Consider the following 19,188-nt stretch of genomic DNA (forward strand, 5'->3'; position numbering starts at 1 on the left):
CTGTTAGCTGTCACTCCCCACCTTCCCTCCCATCCCTAAGCAACCACTAATCTGTATAAATTTCTTTTTTCTGGACATTTCATATAAATGGAATCATCTAATATATCGTCCTTTGTGACTGACTTTCACTTAGCATAATGTTTTCAAGACTCATCATGTTGTAGCATGTATCAGTACTTCATTTCTTTTTATTACCATAATAAAAGATAATATTCCATTGTACCACTTTTCATTTATCCATTGATCGCTTGATGGACATTGCATTATTCTGACTTTTTGGCTGTTAAGAATAATGCTTCTGTGAATATGTTTCCATTTCTTTTGGGTGTATACCTAGGAGTGGAATTGCTGGATCATACGGTAGGTAACTCTGTTTAACCTTTTGAGGAACTGCCACACTGTTTCCTAAGCAGCGGCACCATTTTACATTCCCATCAGCATTGTATGAGGGTTCCGATTTCTCCACATCCTTGCAGACACTTGACACTTACTATCTGTCATTCGGATGATAGCCATCCTAATGGGTGTGAAGTAGTGTCTCATTGTGGTTTTGATTTGCATTTCCCTAAAAATGACAAACAAAAATGTCCTTTTCGTATGCTTTAATAGGACCATCTGTATATCTTCTCTGGAGAAACGACTATTCAAATTCCACATCCATTTTTAAATTGGATTATTTGTGTTTTTATTATTGAGTTGTGTTTCTTATATAATCTAGATGAAAGTCCCTGTCAGATGTGTAATTGCAAAAATTTTCTCCCTTTCTTCGGGCTGTCCTTTTACTTTCTTGATGGTATCATTTGCAGCAAAAATTTTTAAAATTTTATTGAAGTCCAGTTTATTTTCTTTTGTTGCTTGGGCTTTTGGTGTTGCGTCTAAGAAATCACTTCCTGACTTAAGATCATGAAGATTTACACCTATGGTTTCTTCTAAGAGTTTTATAGTTTTAGCTGTTACATTTAGGCCTATGATTCATTTTGAGTTAATACTTGTTGAAGGTATAAGGTAGGGGTACAGCTTTGTATTCTTTTGCTTGTGGCTATATAGTTGTGAGCTCTACCTATTCTTTTAGTTGTTAATGTAGAGATTATAACGTGCATCCCTAACTTGACTGTAATGGTAGTATGCTGCTCCACCCCTGTTGTATTTGTCATAGTTGATATTTTGGTTTTATCTCTCCCCCTCTCTTTTTTTAACCCAGAAGTTAGATAGTGTTATGCAATTATTGGTGTTTTTAGATTTAATCACAGCTTTGCTGTTTTTTAAAAAAAACCTCATTCCTTTTTACAACTCATGACTCATTTTTCTTCTTTAGTGAAAGAAACTTAAGGAATGTTAGTAGTTCTTTTAATGAGTCGGTTGGTGATAAGCTCTGTTTCTGTTTAGCAGAAAATATATTTTGCCTTCATCTTGAAAGATAGCTTAGCGTTCCAAACAATTCTTGGGTGCCACTTATTTACTCTTAACCCTTTGGAGATATTATTTCACTGTGCTCTGGATTCCATTATTGCTGTTGAGAAGTTGGCTATCATTCTGAGAGTTCCTTTATGAATAGTCTCCCTTTTCTCTCTGGCTCACTTCTTTTTTTTTTTAATTTAATTTTAATTTAATTTAATTTAATTTAATTTTTTTGGCTGTGTTGGGTCTTCGTTTCTGTGCGAGCGCTTTCTCCAGTTGCGGCAAGCGGGGGCCACTCTTCATCGCGGTGCACGGGCCTCTCACTATCACAGCCTCTCTTGTTGTGGAGCACAGGCTCCAGACGTGCAGGCTCAGTAGTTGTGGCTCACGGGCCTAGTTGCTCCGCGGCATGTGGGATCTTCCCAGACCAGAGCTCGAACCCGTGTCCCCTGCATTGGCAGGCAGACTCTCAACCACTGCGCCACCAGGGAAGCCCCTGGCTCACTTCTTATTGTCTGGTGTTTTGTAGTTTCCTTGTGTGTGTGTAATGGTGAAGTTGTAAACCCCGAGAAGGGCTATGTTCATATTTTATTGCAAAGAATATATTTGCATTGTCTTTTCTACTTAGCACAGTGCCTTGTACATAATACGTTGTTCGAAGATTGGTTGAACTGCTACTGAATTTCTTTATATAGGTCTCTTTTTCTACCAGAGTGTAGTTTAGAATATTTTTAAAATATTTACCTAAAAATATAGGGAATACTTAGAAATGTTCATTTGTTTAAAAAAAGAGTTAAATGTGGCTTAAAAATTTTTTTTCTCATATGATACATGATCATGACATTAGCAGGAAGGGGAAAAAGTCACGGTGTTCTATAAAACTTAATTATTGCCTTTGGGATAGACTTAATATTTTTATTTAAAATATAAAATATTTATATTTTATATTGACTGAAAATATATTAAGCTGTTACACTTTAAATCAGAATATTTTGATATAGGGTTATAGTTTCCTGATTATTTTTTTCTTTGTAAAGACTCATGATTTATTGTTATAATATGTATCTGGAAGGTGTGGTTTTTTAAAAAATTTAATTCCTTTATACTATAAGAAAGAGCAGAGAGAGACTGTCTCTATATACAAGAGAAGATAGAATCAATCTCGCATCTATTGCCAGATAAGAATAATATGACAGTGAAACAGAAGGTTGGGATTTTGTTCAGAATTCAGGACTTTGTTATCTTAAATATAATTCACTTGCATTATCAGATTACAGCAATGTCCTCTTATATTTTTCCCCTATAAGCTGAAATCTGTCTGAAACCATTAGCTCTTCTGTGCTCTCTATAAACCCTGTCCTCTGGTTTGTTTGGTTTTTTTTTAATTTTTAAATTTTAAAAATAAATTTATTTATTTATTTTGGCTGCATTGGGTCTTCATTGCTGTGCGTGGGCTTTCTCTAGTTGCGGCGAGCGGGGGCTACTGTTCGTTGCGGTGCATGGGCTTCTCATTGTGGTGGCTTCTCTTGTTGCGGAGCACGGGCTCTAGGCGTTCAGGCTTCAGTAGTTGTGGCTCGCGGGCTCTAGAGCGCAGGCTCAGTAGTTGTGGCGCATGGGTTTAGTTGCTCTGTGGCATGTGGGATCTTCCTGGACTAGGGCTCAAACCCGTGTCCCCTGCATTGGCAGGCAGATTCTTAACTACTGCGCCACCCGGGAAGTTCCATGTCCTCTGGTTTTTAAAAGGACGGCCTTCTGCCGGTTTTAGATTTCACTTGTTCTAACTTAGATATGGGCTGGATGCCATGATAATAACTTGCATTTGGGATTTGTGGCTACAATTAGGTAGTATAATAAAGCACATTAGGAATCACATTGCATCTACCTGTAATTGATTGTGTTTTGTTAGGCAAAATAAATTATTTTTTGATTCATCTCTTAGGTAGAATGGTCTTTTTTTTCAGATACTTAAACTGTCAAATATTTAATACTTTGTTCATTAATTCATGGTGTATATGTGCATGAGTATGTATGTGCATATGTATGTGGGTAGACTGAACTTTAATCCTTAGTTTTCACAGTAATGAATTCTGAATGTCACAGTAAATCAGTTTTTACAGTGAAACTCAGATACTGGTGATGGTTGAACTTAAGATATTTAAACTTGAAGGCTTCAGAACTGGAATCAGTCCTAGGTGGAATGACGTGGTGAATAGAACAGCAGAATCACTTATTAAAAAGTGTTGTTTCCTGGACCCTCTCTACTCTAACTGAATGAGAATCTCTCAGAATAGGGCTCCAGATACCAGGTAAGTTTGTTGTATTTTAAAGTTTGAGAACTTCAGGTATAAGTGACTTTTGGAGTAAATTCTATTCTCAATATAATGTTCTATGAACAGCATATATTATCAGTAGCTTTCAGATTTGTAGGAGTAAATACTAGTCTGATGTGGAATTGGTTTTTATCACCAATTGTTGATTTTCTCTGCAGTTGGGAAATATTGAGCTACCAAGGTAGACAGGAAGTTAGCTCGTTATCAGATAAAAGTAGCACCCAGGATTAGTGATCTCTGGTCTCGGAAGTTTCAGCTGTGACATGGAAAGTGAGACAGTCACCTGATACATAATTCATACTTTAGTAACAGTGTTCTTTGAGATATTTCAAACTCTCTGAGGTCACAAAATAAAACACCTTTGCAGAACTTTGGCCAAATGGTAATTAAAATAAGACGTTGTGTAAAGTAAAATGTGAAAGCATCTTTCTCCTTTTCTCCTCTTTCTACCTTTGTTTATTAAATTTGGGGTATATTCCTCTAGATCATTTCTCTGCCCGTGAATATATATGTATTTACATATACATATGCACATGTATACATATATTTCCTTATATGTTTGCATATTTTAAATATTGATGTATACAGACAGATTGCCCCTCTTCTTCCAAAGGCTATAACTATTTATGTTCTTACCATCGTAGAATCTTAGCAGGCTTTAATAATTTTATGAATATGATAGGGAATGTACTTCTACTGTTTAGTGACTTGAAACATCTTTTTTTGAAAAACAAACTTCTTAAAAAAATTTGTTTTATTGAAGTATAGTTGATTTACAATATTGTGTTAATTTCTGCTCTACAGCAAAGTGATTCAGTTATACATTTATACATTCTTTTTCATATTCTTTTCCATTACAGTTTATCACAGGATATTGAATATAGTTCCCTGTGCTGTACAGTAGGACCTTGTTTATCCATTCTATATATACTAGTTTGCATCTGCTAATCCCCAACTCCCAATCCATCCCTCTCCCACCCCCTACTCCCCACCCCCCTTGGCAACCACAGTCTGCAAGTCTGTTTCTGTTTTGTAGATAAGTTCATTTGTATCATATTTTAGATTCCACATGCAAGTGATATCATATGATATTCATCTTTCTCTTTCTGACTTAGTTCGCTTAATATGATAATCTATAGGTCCATCCATGTTGCTGCAAGTGGCATGATTTCATTATTTCTTATGGCTGAGTAGTATTCCATTGTACATATGTACCACATCTTCTTTATCTATTCATCTGTCAGCGGACACCTAGGCTGCCTCCATTAAACATGTATTCTTTATTTGCTTTTGTTTTGTTTTGTTTTGTGGTTTGCTTATTGATTTCTTTTGCCTATTTTAAAATTAGGTTGTTAGGTGTTTGTTTTTGGGTTTTTTTTTTTTGGAGTTCTTTGTACAGTATGGATATTTAGCCTTTTGCCTGTTATACTGAACATATCACTTATTTTAGCTATTTCTTTTTTTTTTAACATCTTTATTGGAATATAATTGCTTTACAATGGTATGTTAGTTTCTGCTTTATAAAAAAGTGAATCAGCTGTGTGTGTACATATATCCCCATATCCCCTCCCCCTTGCTTCTCCTTCCCACCCTCTCCATCCCGCCCCTCTAGGCGGTCACAAAGCACCGAGCTGATCTCCCTGTGCTATGCAGCTGCTTCCCACTAGCTCTCTATTTTACATTTGTTAGTGTATATATGTCCATACCACTCTGTCACTTCGTCCCAGCTTACCCTTCCCCCTCCCCACGTCCTCAAGTCCATTCTCTACATCGGCATCTCTATTCCTGTCCTGCCCCTAGGTTCTTCAGAACCTTTTTTTTTTTTTTAGATTCCATATATATGTGTTAACATACAGTATTTGTTTTTCACTTTCTGACTTACTTCACTCTGTATGACAGTCTCTATGTCCATCCACCTCACTACAAATAACTCAGTTTTGTTTCCTTTTATGGCTGAGTAATATTCCATTGTATATATGTGCCACATCTTCTTTATCCATTCATCTGTCGATGGACATGTAGGTGGCTTCCATGTCCTGGCTATTGTAAATAGAACTGCAGTGAACACTGTGGTACATGAATCTTTTTGAATTATGGTTTTCTCAGGGTATATGCCCAGGAGTGGGATTGCTGGGTCATATAGTGGTTCTATTTTTAGTTTTTTAAGGAACCTCCATACTGTTCTCCATAGTGGCTGTATCAATTTACATTCCCACCAACAGTGCAAGAGGGTTCCCTTTTTTCCACACCCTTTCCAGCATTTACTGTTTGTAAATTTTTTTGATGATGGCCATTCTGACTGGTGTGAGGTGATACCTCACTGTAGTTTTGATTTGCATTTCTCTAATGATTAATGATGTTGAGCATCCTTTCCTGTGTTTGTTGGCAATCTGTATATCTTCTTTGGAGAAATGTCGGTTTAGGTCTTCTGCCCATTTTTGGATTGGGTTGTTTTTTTTTTGATATTGAGCTGCATGAGCTCCTTGTATATTTTGGAGATTAATCCTTTGTCAGTAGCTTCGTTTGCAAATATTTTCTCCCATTCTGAGGGTTGTCTTTTCATCTTATTTATGGTTTCCTTTGCTGTGCCAAAGCTTTTAAGTTTCATTAGGTCCCATTTGTTTATTTTTGTTTTTATTTCCATTTCTCTAGGAAGTGGGTCAAAAAGGATCTTGCTATGATTTATGTCATAGAGTGTTCTTCCTTTGTTTTCCTCTAAGAGTTTTATAGGGTCTGGCCTTACATTTAGGTTTTTAATCCATTTTGAGTTTACTTTTGTGTTTGGTGTTAGGAAGTGTTCTAATTTCATTCTTTTACATGTAGCTGTCCAGTTTTCCCAGCACCACTTATTGAAAAGGCTGTCTTTTCCTCATTGCATATTCTTGCCTCCTTTATCAAAGATAAGGTGACCATATGTGTATGGGTTTATCTCTGGGCTTTCTGTCCTGTTCCGTTGATCTGTACTTCTCTTTTTGTGCCAGTACCATACTGTCTTGATGACTGTATCTTTGTAGTATAGTCTGAAGTCAGGGAGCCTGATTCCTCCAGCTCCATTTCTCTTTCTCAAGATTGCTTTGGCTGTTCGGGGTCTTTTGTGTTTCCATGCAGATTGTGACATTTTTTGTTCTAGTTCTGTGAAAAATGCCATTGGTAGTTTGATAGGGATTGCACTGAATCTGTAGATTGCTTTGGGTAGTATAGTCATTTTCACAGTATTGATTCTTCCAATCGAAGAACATGGTATATCTCTCCATCTATTTGTATCATCTTTAATTTCTTTCATCAGTGTCTTGTAGTTTTCTGCAGACAGGTCTTTTATCTCCTTAGGTTGGTTTATTCCTAGGTATTTTGTTCTTTTTGTTGCAATGGTAAATGGGAGTGTTTCCTTAATTTCTCTTTCAGGTTTTTCATCATTAGTGTATAGAAATACAAGAGATTTCTGTGCATTAATTTTGTATCCTGCTGCTTTACGAAATTCATTGATTACCTTTAGTAGTTTTCTGGTAGCATCTTTGGGATTCGCTATGTATAGTATCATGCCATCTGCAAACAGTGACAGTTTTACTTCTTTTCCGATTTGGATTCTTTTTATTTCTTTTTCTTCTCTGATTGCTGTGGCTAAAACTTTGAAAACTATGTTGAATAATAGTGGTGAGAGTGGACAACCTTGTCTTGTTCCTGGTCTTAGTGGAAATGGTTTCAGTTTCTCACCATTGAGAAAGATGCTGGCTGTGGGTTTGTCATATATGGCCTTTATCATGTTGAGGTAAGATCCCTCTGTGCCTAATTTCTGGAGGGTTTTTATCATAAGTGGGTATTGAATTTTGTCCAAAGCTTTTTCTGCATCTATTGAGATGATCATATGGTTTTTCTTCTTCAGTTTGTTAATATGGTGTATCACATTGATTGATTTGCGTATATTGAAGAATCCTTGTATTCTTGGGATAAACCCCACTTGATCATGGTGTATGATCCTTTTAATGTGTTGTTGGATTCTGTTTGCTAGTATTTTGTTGAGGACTTTTGCATCTGTGTTCATCAGTGATATTGGCCTGTAGTTTTCTTTTTTTGTGACATCTTTGTCTGGTTTTGGTATCAGGATGATGGTGGCCTCGTAGAATGAGTTTGGGAGTGTTCCTCCCTCTGCTATATTTTGGAAGAGTTTGAGAAGGATAGGTGTTATCTCGTCTCTAAAAGTTTGATAGAATTCATCTGTAAATCCATCTGCTCCTGGGCTTTTGTTTGTTGCAAGATTTTTAATCACAGTTTCAATTTCAGTGCTTACGATTAGTCTGTTTATATTCTCTATTTCTTCCTGGTTCAGTCTTGGAAGGTTGTGCTTTTCTAAGAATTTGTCCATTTCTTCCAAGTTGTCCATTTTATTGGCATATAGTTGCTTGTAATAATCTCTCATGATCCTTTGTATTTCTGCAGTGTCAGTTGTTACTTCTCCTTTTTCATTTCTAATTCTATTGATTTGAGTCTTCTCCCTTTTTTTCTTGATGAGTCTGGCTAATGGGTTGTATTTATTTCTGATCTGGTCTTTATGATTTCTTTCCTTCTGCTAACTTTGGGGGTTTTTTTGGTTCTTCTTTCTCTAATTGCTTTAGGTGTAAGGTTAGGTTGTTTATTTGAGATGTTTCTTGTTTCTTGAGGTAGGATTGTATTGCTATAAACTTCCCTCTTAGAAATACTTTTGCTGCATCCCATAGGTTTTGGGTCTTCGTGATTTCATTGTCATTTGTTTCTAGGTATTTTCTGATTTCCTCTTTGATTTCTTCAGTGATCTCTTGGTTATTTAGTAGTGTATTGTTTAGCCTCCATGTGTTTGTATTTTTTACAGAGTTGTTCCTGTAATTGATATCTAGTCTCATAGCATTGTGGTCGGAAAAGATACTTGATACAATTTCAATTTTCTTAAATTTACCAAGGCTGGATTTGGGACCCACGATATGATCTATCCTGGAGAATGTTCCACGAGCACTTGAGAAGAAAGTGTATTCTGTTGTTTTTGGATGGAATGTCCTATAAATATCAATTAAGTCCATTTTGTCTAATGTGTCATTTACAGCTTGTGTTTCCTTATTTATTTTCATTCTGGATGATCTGTCCATTGGTGAAAGTGGGGTGTTAAAGTCCCCTACTATGATTGTGTTACTGTCGATTTCCCCTTTTATAGCTGTTAGCATTTGCCATATGTATTGAGGTGCTCCTATGTTGGGTGCATAAATATTTACAATTGTTATATCTTCTTCTTGGATTGATCCCTTCATCATTATGTAGTGTCCTTCTTTGTCTCTTGTAATAGTCTTTATTTTGAAGTCTATTTTGTTTAATATGAGAATTGCCACTCCAGCTTTCTTTTGATTTCTATTTGCATAGAATATCTTTTTCCATTCCCTCACTTTCAGTCTGTAGGTGTCCCTAGGTCTGAAGTTGGTCTCTTGTAGGCAGCATATATACAGGTCTTGTTTTTGTATCCATTCAGCCAGTCTGTGTGTTTTGGTTGGAGCATTTAATGCATTTACATTTAAGGTAGTTATTGATATGTATGTTCCTATTACCATTTTCTTAATTGTTTTGGGTTTGTTATCGTAAGTCTTTTCCTTCTCTTGTGTTTCCTGCCTAGAAAAGTTCCTTTAGCATTTGTTGTAAAGCTGGTTTGGTGGTGCTGAATTGTCTTAGCTTTTGCTTGTCTGTAAAGCTTTTAATTTCTCCATCGAATCTGAATGACATCCTTGCTGAGTAGAGTAATCTTGGTTGTAGGTTTTTCCCTTTCATCACTTTAAATATGTCCTGCCACTCCCTTCTGGCTTGCAGAGTTTCTGCTGAAAGATCAGCTGTTAACCTTATGGGGATTCCCTTGTATGTTATTTGTTGCTTTTCCCTTGCTGCTTTTAATATTTTTTCTTTGTATTTAATTTTTGATAGTTTGATTAATATGTGTCTTGGCATGTTTCTCCTTGGATTTATCCTGTATGGGACTCTCTGCACTTCCTGGACTTGATGGATATTTCCTTTCCCATGTTATGGAAGTTTTCAACTATAATCTCTTCAAATATTATCTCAGTCCCTTTCTTTTTCTCTTCTTCTTCTGGGACCCCTATAATTCGAATGTTGGTGTGTTTAATGTTGTCCCAGAGGTCTCTGAGACTGTCCTCAATTTTTTCATTCTTTTTTCTTTATTCTGCTCTGTGGTAGTTATTGCCACTATTTTATCCTCCAGGTCACTTATCTCTTCTTCTGCCTCAGTTATTCTGCTGTTGATTCTCTCTAGAGAATTTTTAGTTTCACTTATTGTGTTGTTCATCATTGTTTGTTTGCTCTTTAGTTCTTCTAGGTCCTTGTTAAACGTTTCTTGTATTTTCTCCATTCTATTTCCAAGATTTTGGATCATCTTTACTGTCATTACTCTGAATTCTTTTTCAGGTAGACTGCCTATGTCCTCTTCATTTGTTCGGTCTGGTGGATTTTTGCCTTGCTTCTTCATCTGCTGTGTGTTTCTCTGTCTTCTCCTTTTGCTTAACTTACTGTGTTTGGGTCTCCTTTCGCAGGCTGCAGTTTTGTAGTTCCCATTGTTTTTGGTGTCTGCCTCCAGTGGGTAAGGTTGGTTCAGTGCGTTGTGTAGGCTTCCTGGTGGAGTGGACTGGTGCCTGTGTTCTGGTGGATGACGCTGGATCTTGTCTCTTTCTGGTGGGCAGGGCCACGTCCAGTGGTGTGGTTTGGGGTGTCGGTGAACTTATTATGATTTTAGGCAGTGGTCTCTTGCCTCTTAGGCAGCTCCAGACCTTTTCCCAGACTCCCTTCCGGCTAGCTGTGGTGCACTAGCCCCCTTCAGGCTGTGTTCACGCAGCCAACCCCAGTCCTCTCCCTGGGATCTGACCTCCGAAGCCCGAGCCTGAGCTCCCAGCCCCCGCCCGCCCCGGCAGGTGAGCAGACAAGCCTCTCAGGCTGGTGAGTGCTGGTCGGCACCGATCCTCTGTGCGGGAATCTCTCCGCTTTGCCCTCTGCACCCTTGTTGCTGTGCTCTCCTCCGTGGCTCTGAAGCTTCCCCCCCGCCATCCGCCCGTCTGTGCCAGTGAAGGGGCTTCCTAGTGTGTGGAAACTTTCCCTCCTTCACAGCTCCCTCCCAGAGGTGCAGGTCCTGTCCCTATTCTTTTGTCTCCATTTTTTCTTTTTTCTTTTGCCCTACCCAGGTATGTGGGGAGTTTCTTGCCTTTTGGGAAGTCTGAGGTCTTCTACCAGCATTCAGTAGGTGTTCCGTAGGAGTTCTTCCACACATAGATGTATTTTTGATGTATTTGCGGGGAGGAAGGTGATCTCCATGTCTTACTCCTCCGCCATCTTGAAGGTCCCCCGTAGCTATTTCAGTGGTGTAATAATAGCAAACATTTTGCTTTTGTGCCTGGAATTCTTCTGAGTCCTTTACATGTGTTATTTCATGTAATCTTCACTGTTGTCCTCTTTACTTTATGGATGAGGTAACTGTGATGCAAGAAGGTTAAATAACTTGTTTGAGCATGTGACTACTAAGTGGTAGAGCCAGGATTTGAATCTAAAAATGCTGATTTCAAAAATATTACACTTAGCCTTTACACTATCTTTACTTACAGCTTTTTAAAAATGTAAAAGTCTGAAAATTTTAAATTTGATATAAAACCCATTTTTTGTTTATTAAAGAATTGAAGATATTTTTAAGAGGCTATGATGATTTTAATACAAATATTCCTTTAGGAATATTAACACAAACACACATATATAGATGTAGATACAGTGCTGTAATATATTAATACAAATATTCCATAGAATTTTGGGGTCATTTGTCCTATTTCTATTTAGAACTGACCTTCAGTAGCATATTCCTCTCTATTTCCTTCTTCTACTGATTACCATAATAATCCATTAATCTTCCTGCTGCCAATCATTTTGCATTAATTTGTCCTCGGCAGTTACTGGAATAATCATCTTAAGTACAGTTTTGGTCATATCACTTGCTCCTTTGTTTGGAAACTTTTGGTATGTCACATTTCTTGCTGAATAAAGGGTAGGCTGTTTCTGTAGCAGGGCATTTGAAGATTTGCACAGCTCTGCTTTACATTTACCTTTCAAGAATTATCTTGAGCAGCTTTTCTTGATACTTACTGCATACTGCAGATAAATGGGATAATTTGTTTTTCTTTTTTAAAAAAATTTTTTTTTTTATTTATTTATGGCTGTGCTGGGTCTTCGTTTCTGTGCGAGGGCTTTCTCTAGTTGTGGCAAGCGGGGGCCACTCTTCATCGCGGTGCGCGGGCCTCTCACTATCGCGGCCTCTCTTGTTGTGGAGCACAGGCTCCAGACGCGCAGGCTCAGTAATTGTGGCTCATGGGCTTGCTCTGCGGCATGTGGGATCTTCCCAGACCAGGGCTCGAACCCGTGTCCCCTGCATTAGCAGGCAGACTCTCAACCACTGCGCCACCAGGGAAGCCCCTGTTTTTCTTCTTTTGAGGCCATATTCTCCTGGCTTCATACTTGGATCAGTTAGTGTTCTGAATCAGTAGAAGAAGCTGACTGGATGATTGAGCAGATGAGGAATTTATTTAAGGGCATTTGGTTAACTCAGAATTTTTGAGGAGGGCTGGAGAGCCAGGCTTAAGGTTAAGCTTCCAGGTAATATGCCTCAGTCACCTCTGAGAACTGGCACTCTCCGGCCCCACTGGAGGAAACCACCAGTGCTGCCCATCTGCTGCCACTTCTCGGACAGAACTTGGTTTGGCCACCTCTGCTGCTGTCATTGTTGGGGGCTAATGCCTCTGCTGTTGCCAAACGTGGTAGCTCCACACTGAGCCTGTTTTCTCATGTGACTCACTTCCAAACTGAAACCTTGTGCAGGTCCTTCTGAATGTCTGTATCATAGTTGCAGGGTATGTTGGGAATTTAAGGTCTAAAATTTATTTTGGGAGGTTGGGCTTATAATGTGGGAATTTTCTTGAGTATGAAAAGGTTCTGCAGAAGCTGATGGGAAACTGTTAAATGGTAAATGTCTACTATATTACTTTTTCTTGTATTCTTTCATCTATAATGTTTTTCCGCTTTCATCTCCAGGTGAATAAATTCTGTGCAAAGACCTATTGGAATTCCATTTTTGAATTAGTTTGCCTGGGTCTTTCTCATCTGAATTTTCTTATGACTTTCTCAACATTTCTTTTTCCATTACTTTATTTCTTTAAAACAATATCAAAGCTCACAACTAATATTTAAATATATTCTGTTATGAGTAAAACAATATGGAAAGATACAGAAAAAACTGTAAAAGTTGCCTTTCACCACCCACCTCCTCTCCCCCTACATTTCAAATCGCTATCCCCTTTCTAGATATCATGTGATAAAAATGATAATCTTTGATTTTAATTTCATATATTTGATGATAATTTGGCACTTGATAGTAAGTCCATTGAGTATAGAGGCCCTTATTTATCCTTTGGGCTTCCGTAGAGCCTACTACAGCTGTTCCTATGTGTAGGATAGTATTATGTGAAGGCCTGACCTACAGCAGTAACTATGTAATCATTTTGGAAGTAAAAATGTACAACGTGGGGATTTAGTAAATGTGCAGAGAAAGATAGGAATCAAAGTAGACTCCAAGTGTTCTAGCTTGGGAAATATATTATTGATGATGCCATTTAGGGAGATTGGGAGTGTAGGAACTACTCTGTATCTGCAAATATATTGCTAGAACACTTTCGGATTATTTTCCATTATTGCAGGAGCACCTTTACCCATATTCTAATTTGAATTGTAGTTTGAGAGGTGCTAAAATGTTCATATTGGGCCTATATTTCCACAGTTGAGGAAAGACACTAAGAGATACGATTTTTTAATAAAGTTGTGTTTGAGGCTTCAGTGATAGATCATGAATAAGACCTTTCAATGGGGAGATGGATTTTTCTTTTAAGGCACAATACTTAGATTAAATATCATGAATATAAACCTGTTTTCCAGTCATTTTTCATCTGTAAGTAGATGGCAGATGAGCATATTATTTTGTTATGTATCCATTTTTAGAAAATGATATTTGAAAGTATGTTTGATTTGTTTCAGATAAACTTAAAGGAATAGTAATAATAATAGTAACAGTAATAAGCCCCTCATTTTGATAAAAGTGCCTCTGAAAAACTTGTGCTGGGAAACCATGTTCAGATTTTTGTTTTGGCATTTTACATTTTGCCTGTTTTTTTTTTTTTTTTTCTGTTAATTACAACTAATTTGGCATTCTTTTTTCTTTCCAGATCATTCAACTTCAAGTGGCACATTATCTTTTAAGCCTAGTCGATCATTGGTTACTCTTCCTACTGCCCATGTCATGCCATCTAACTCCAGTGCTTCAGTTTCCAAACATAGGGAATCATTGACATCAGATGGCTCAAAATGGAGTATAAGCCTTATGCAAACATTGGGAAACCACAGTAGGGGGGAGCAGGACTCTTCACTAGACATGAAGGACTTCCGGCCTCTCCGGAAATGGTCATCTTTATCCAAACTCACTGTCCCAGGTAACTGCAGCCCGGGTGGCATTGTGCACACAGAACAGTCAAGGAGAGGTTTAGAAAAGACAGGGAGAGACAAGGCTTTAACATCACAACTAAGGACAATTGGACCTAGCTGTTTACATGACAGTATGGAGATGCTTAAGCTAGAGGACAAGGAGATAAATAAAACACGACCATCAACTCTGGACAACAAATATAAATTTGAGAGCTGCAGCAAAGAGGACTTTAGAGCTTCTTCCTCCATTCCTAGGAGACAGGCCTTAGACATGACATATAGTGCCTTACCTGAAAGCAAGCCCATTATGACAAGCTCAGAGGCTTTTGAACCGCCGAAATATTTAATGCTTGGTCAACAAGCAGTAGGTGGAGTTCCCATTCAGCCTTCTGTGAGGACGCAGATGTGGCTTACTGAGCAGTTGCGGACAAACCCTTTGGAAGGTAGAACTACAGAGGACTCTCACAGTTTAGCTCCTTGGCAGCAGCAGCAAATTGAAGGGTTTCGACAAGAAAGTGAAACACCAATGCAGGTAAGGCTCAAAGTCTAGTGTTTGCTTCCCTCCAGTGGATGTTATGAGTACAAGCGCACTTGAAGTAAGCATATGACAGTGCGTCCATAGGCACAGATTGTTTTGCTTTTCCTTTCCCCTGCAGGATAATAAGCATAAATGTTATAAACTCTAAAAGTATTGCGTTGGTAAACAAAGCTTAAAAAATATTTGAGACTGATTAACACGGAAAACTTGAAACCTGTACCTGCCTTGGCCTTTATTTTCCTTCTCATTTGTTAAATGGACATAAACATAAACAAAGCAAAAAATACTCAATTCTGTTTCAATACTTGAAACAGAAACAGAGGAGCTGGCATGGTATACTAGAAAGAACATTAACTTGCGTGTATGAAGGCTTGGATTTTGTTTTATCAGATTCAGAGTCTGGATGATTCTCTACCTGTCATTTAATACTTAGTATCTCTGGGCCTGAGTTTTTCTTTCTTTCCTTTTTTTCTTTTTTTCCTAAATTGAGATATAATTGACATATAACATATTAGCTTCAGGTATATAACATAATGATTCAATATATGTATATATTGTAAAATGATCACCACAGTAACTCTAGTTAACATCCAACACCATACGTAGTTACAAAATTTTTTTCCTTGTAATAAGAACTTTTAAGATCTACTCTTAGCAACTTTCAGATATACAATACAGCATTATTCTCTATAATCACTATGCTGTACATTGTATCCCTGTGACTTTTTTTATTTTATAACAAAGTTTGTGCCTTTTGATCTCCTTCATCCATTTACCCACCCTCCAGCCCGAGCCTCTGGCAGCCACCAATCTGTTCTCTGTATATATGATTGTGATTTTTTGTTTGCTTGTTTTAAAAACATAATTGTCTTTCTCTGTCTGACTTACTTCACTTAGCATAATGCTTTCAGGGTCCATCCATGTTGTCACAAATGGCAAGATTTCCTTTTTATGGATGAATAACATTCCATTGTTTATTGTAATATTCCATATACACACACACACACACACACACACACACACACATATATATAAATATATATGGCACATTTTCTTTATTCATTCATCTACTGATGGATAATTAGGTTGCTTCCATGTCTTGGCTATTGTCAGTAAAGCTGAAATGAACATAAGGGTGCATATGTATCTTTTCGAGTTTGTGTTTTCATTTTCTTCAGATGAATACCCAGAAGTGGAATTGCTGGATCATATGGTAGTTCTCTTGTTTTTTTTTTTTTTTTTTTGGTAGTTCTCTTTTTAATTTTTGAGGAACCTCCATACTGTTTTCCATAGTGGCTGCACCAGTTTACATTCCCACCAACGTGTACAGGTTTCTTTTTTCTCTACATTCTTGTCAACACTTGGTATTTCTTGTCTTTTTGATAATAGCCATTCTGATAGGTGTGAGGTGATATCTCATTGTGATTTTGATTTGAATTTCCCTGATGATTAGTGATGTTGAGCACCTTTTCATGTACCTGTTTGCCATATATATGTTTCTTCTCGGTTTCTACATCTATAAAATGAGAAGGTGTAACTAAAGTCATTTATAAAGCTTTGGTAGTGGTTGGTATGTATTTAGGTTTATAAAATAGATGAGCTTTTTTTTTTAAATTAAATTGGATGTCAGGATTTATTAATCATTTTAAGGAAAGCACTTTGCGATAATATTACATAAGAGAAAAATGGTGTGTACCCCCTAATGTAACATGTAAATGTTTAAATTTCTTGATCTGGAAATGTTTTCTATTCCATGGTAATTTTCTACAGCTCATTTTAACTGGGAAACCAATTATTTGTAGAATTTTTCATAAATTCTATCATCCAATTTTTTTTCTATTGCCAGAATTTTCTGAAACAAAGTAATTCCATCGAAAATTGTAAAATTTCCCTAGAGCAAAAACTTAAAATTACTAATCGTTACAATTACTAATAAAAAAATAACAAAGATTAAAGGAATATATTCTATGAAAGGATAAGGAAATCACTTATCTAGGAACCTCACAAATCTGAGTGCAGCTCCAAAACATACGCATAACCTAATGTGCTACATTCACAGGAGAACCCTTAACACATCGTATGTGCCTTCTTTACTCTTGTTTTGGACATAGTTCTTATCATCTTGATTATATATATTTAAATTGCATAACCAAACAGAAGTATCATTATGATGTGTGAATTACAAATCAGAAAAGAGCAATTTAACCAGATTTATTTGTGATTTATCTATTCAAGCAGTTGAAAGATAGGAGACCTAATTTATCAAATACTACCATATTTTAGTTCTCAGGTGCTTGTGATTATAGGAGAGCAGGGTTCAAGTAGTTGCTTCTGCAGCTGGTGTCTACACAGAAGTGGAGCGGCCTGGGGTGGTGAGGGTAGGGGCTGAATGTTCTGCTCCAACCTGCAGAACAGTAGGTGCAATAGGGAGGTAACTGCGAGAGTTGAGTGAATTTAAAGGAATAAGTACTAATTCATTCCTTCTTCCATTCTGGTGGGAGGACCCGCTTCTGTAATCGAAGTTTTCCCCGACCTTGAAGCAGTGCAGAGAGGGTAGGGAGTTTGGAGGTGCTTTGTGGAGAAAACTTATTTTTAAATCTTCTTGGTGCGTGGTACAGGAAGAAGGCTATAAGGGACAAAATTTGCTTGTGCTTGGAAAGCCCTACTTTTTGATTAACCTTCTTTGGGATGGTCTCTTTATAGTGCTTTTAAGTTTCATAGTAGAAAGGTGAAACCAGGTAAGGAAAACCTAGACACTTTAATTGCAGTGTTTAAATGACGGCTTCTCTTCTAATTCTCTTGGACTACTACAGAAAAAAAATTCTTAAATACCTTCTCCTTGGAGCCTCTAAATACTGTATTTTGAAAGCTCTCATCTTTGTCTTTTCTTAAGTCTCTTTAAAAACAGTGATTTCCTTTTAGTCTAATTTTTGCATAAAGGGAAGAGGCTTAATAATAATTATCCCATCTCATAAATTGTGAGAATGTGTATGATTTTCAAGACAACTGTTTGTCACCGTGAAGAAAAAAAAAAAAGAAAACTATTTACAACAAAGAAAAGGAATTTGGCTGAGAGTCACAATCTAACATCACCATAAATTTATCTAGAACTTTGTAGCTGTCAGAGTGTTTTATCTCAATTGATCCTCAGAACCTCCTTTCTCCCTTTACACCCTCAAAAGTTTAGTATTGTAACATGGAAGTGTCACTCCTCTTAGAACTCAGTTCTAAATAATTACTGAGCCAGCCTCACAGTCTTATGTGCATGGTGTTCTTTGATTCCCATGGTTTCCTGTTAAATCAGCTAGAATGTAGGTGGTGTGGAACTCTGACGTGTTTTCCCTTGTGAATGAAGAGAAGCCATCAATGCCCTCAGTTGATTAGAGTATAAGCCTCCATGTGCAATGTCCACCACAATCTTTGGTTCGTTCCTCTGTTCTACATTTGCTGCTCTCTTTCCACCTTCCCCAGAAGCTGTCTAACCCTACACGGACTATGACATAAGAGAAAGACAAACAGCAAAGTCTTATCATCTTCTCTTTGGAAAGACTGTTTCCCATTCCAGGACCCTTTTGCATTTCCCTTTTGGGGTGGGGTGAGAAGGGATTGGAGGATGCATATTTCTACACACAGCAGTGTCCATTGGATCCCTATAAGCTCACAGTGGACCCCCCAGACAGAAGTGAAGAAGTGTTCTCTTTATTGACAAAGTAGTTCTTCTTTTCTCTTATATTCTGTAGGATGTTTCTGAGTTCTGGGTTGCAGTCATTAGGAGGAGAAAGATAAAATTTTGTGCTTGTTTTAACCAAGGAGAGGCTTGATCAGCCAGGATATTGGCACCTAATGATTTCAATGTATTTTACTGGAAGATTTCTCCTATATAAATAAAAAATATAAATATTTGGTAGAATGACTTAGAGCTAAATGACTTGCTTTTTGTCTAACATCACATATGAATGAAAGGTTTTATTTTTAATGTGAGAGCATTTTGTGTATTCTATTACATTCTCTGAAAAGAAAGTTTTCGTGTTTTTATTCTTATTTTTGCACCCTGTTTTGTTTTTAACTTTTTTACTGTTTAACATAATATAGCACAACTGCATTGAAAGATGTGGACACTGTGACACTCTCAATAGATAGGATATGACATTCACTAGGTAACTAAAATGCATATAATTGATTTTTGTATACATGTTTTAATGACTAAACTTACATGCCAATGCTATATAGAAAAGATGACAGATTGAAAAAAGCCAAACACATTAATAATTTTTAGACATTTTAAAGTGTGCTGTTACTTAGAAGAAGAGCAAATGTTTTTTGAAATTTTACCATTTTCTCACTTTTCCAGAAGACTCAAAAATAAAGGATAAATAACTTCTAGACAGGAGGAAATTC

General features: G+C 37.1%; 1 protein-coding gene across 2 annotated transcripts in view; it reads left to right on the forward strand.

Moving 5' to 3' along the window:
• The window catches only part of CEP85L (centrosomal protein 85 like), a 156,370-nt gene that overhangs the window by 41,490 nt on the left and 95,692 nt on the right, over nt 1–19,188 (forward strand). For both annotated transcript variants that reach the window (XM_068550948.1, XM_068550947.1), the window contains exon 3: nt 13,997–14,784. In XM_068550948.1, coding sequence (XP_068407049.1) covers nt 13,997–14,784 — 788 coding nt within the window. The remainder of the gene's footprint in view (nt 1–13,996; nt 14,785–19,188) is intronic.

The sequence above is a fragment of the Eschrichtius robustus genome, chromosome 9 (assembly GCF_028021215.1).
Source record: "Eschrichtius robustus isolate mEscRob2 chromosome 9, mEscRob2.pri, whole genome shotgun sequence".
Taxonomy (NCBI): Eukaryota; Metazoa; Chordata; class Mammalia; order Artiodactyla; family Eschrichtiidae; genus Eschrichtius; species Eschrichtius robustus.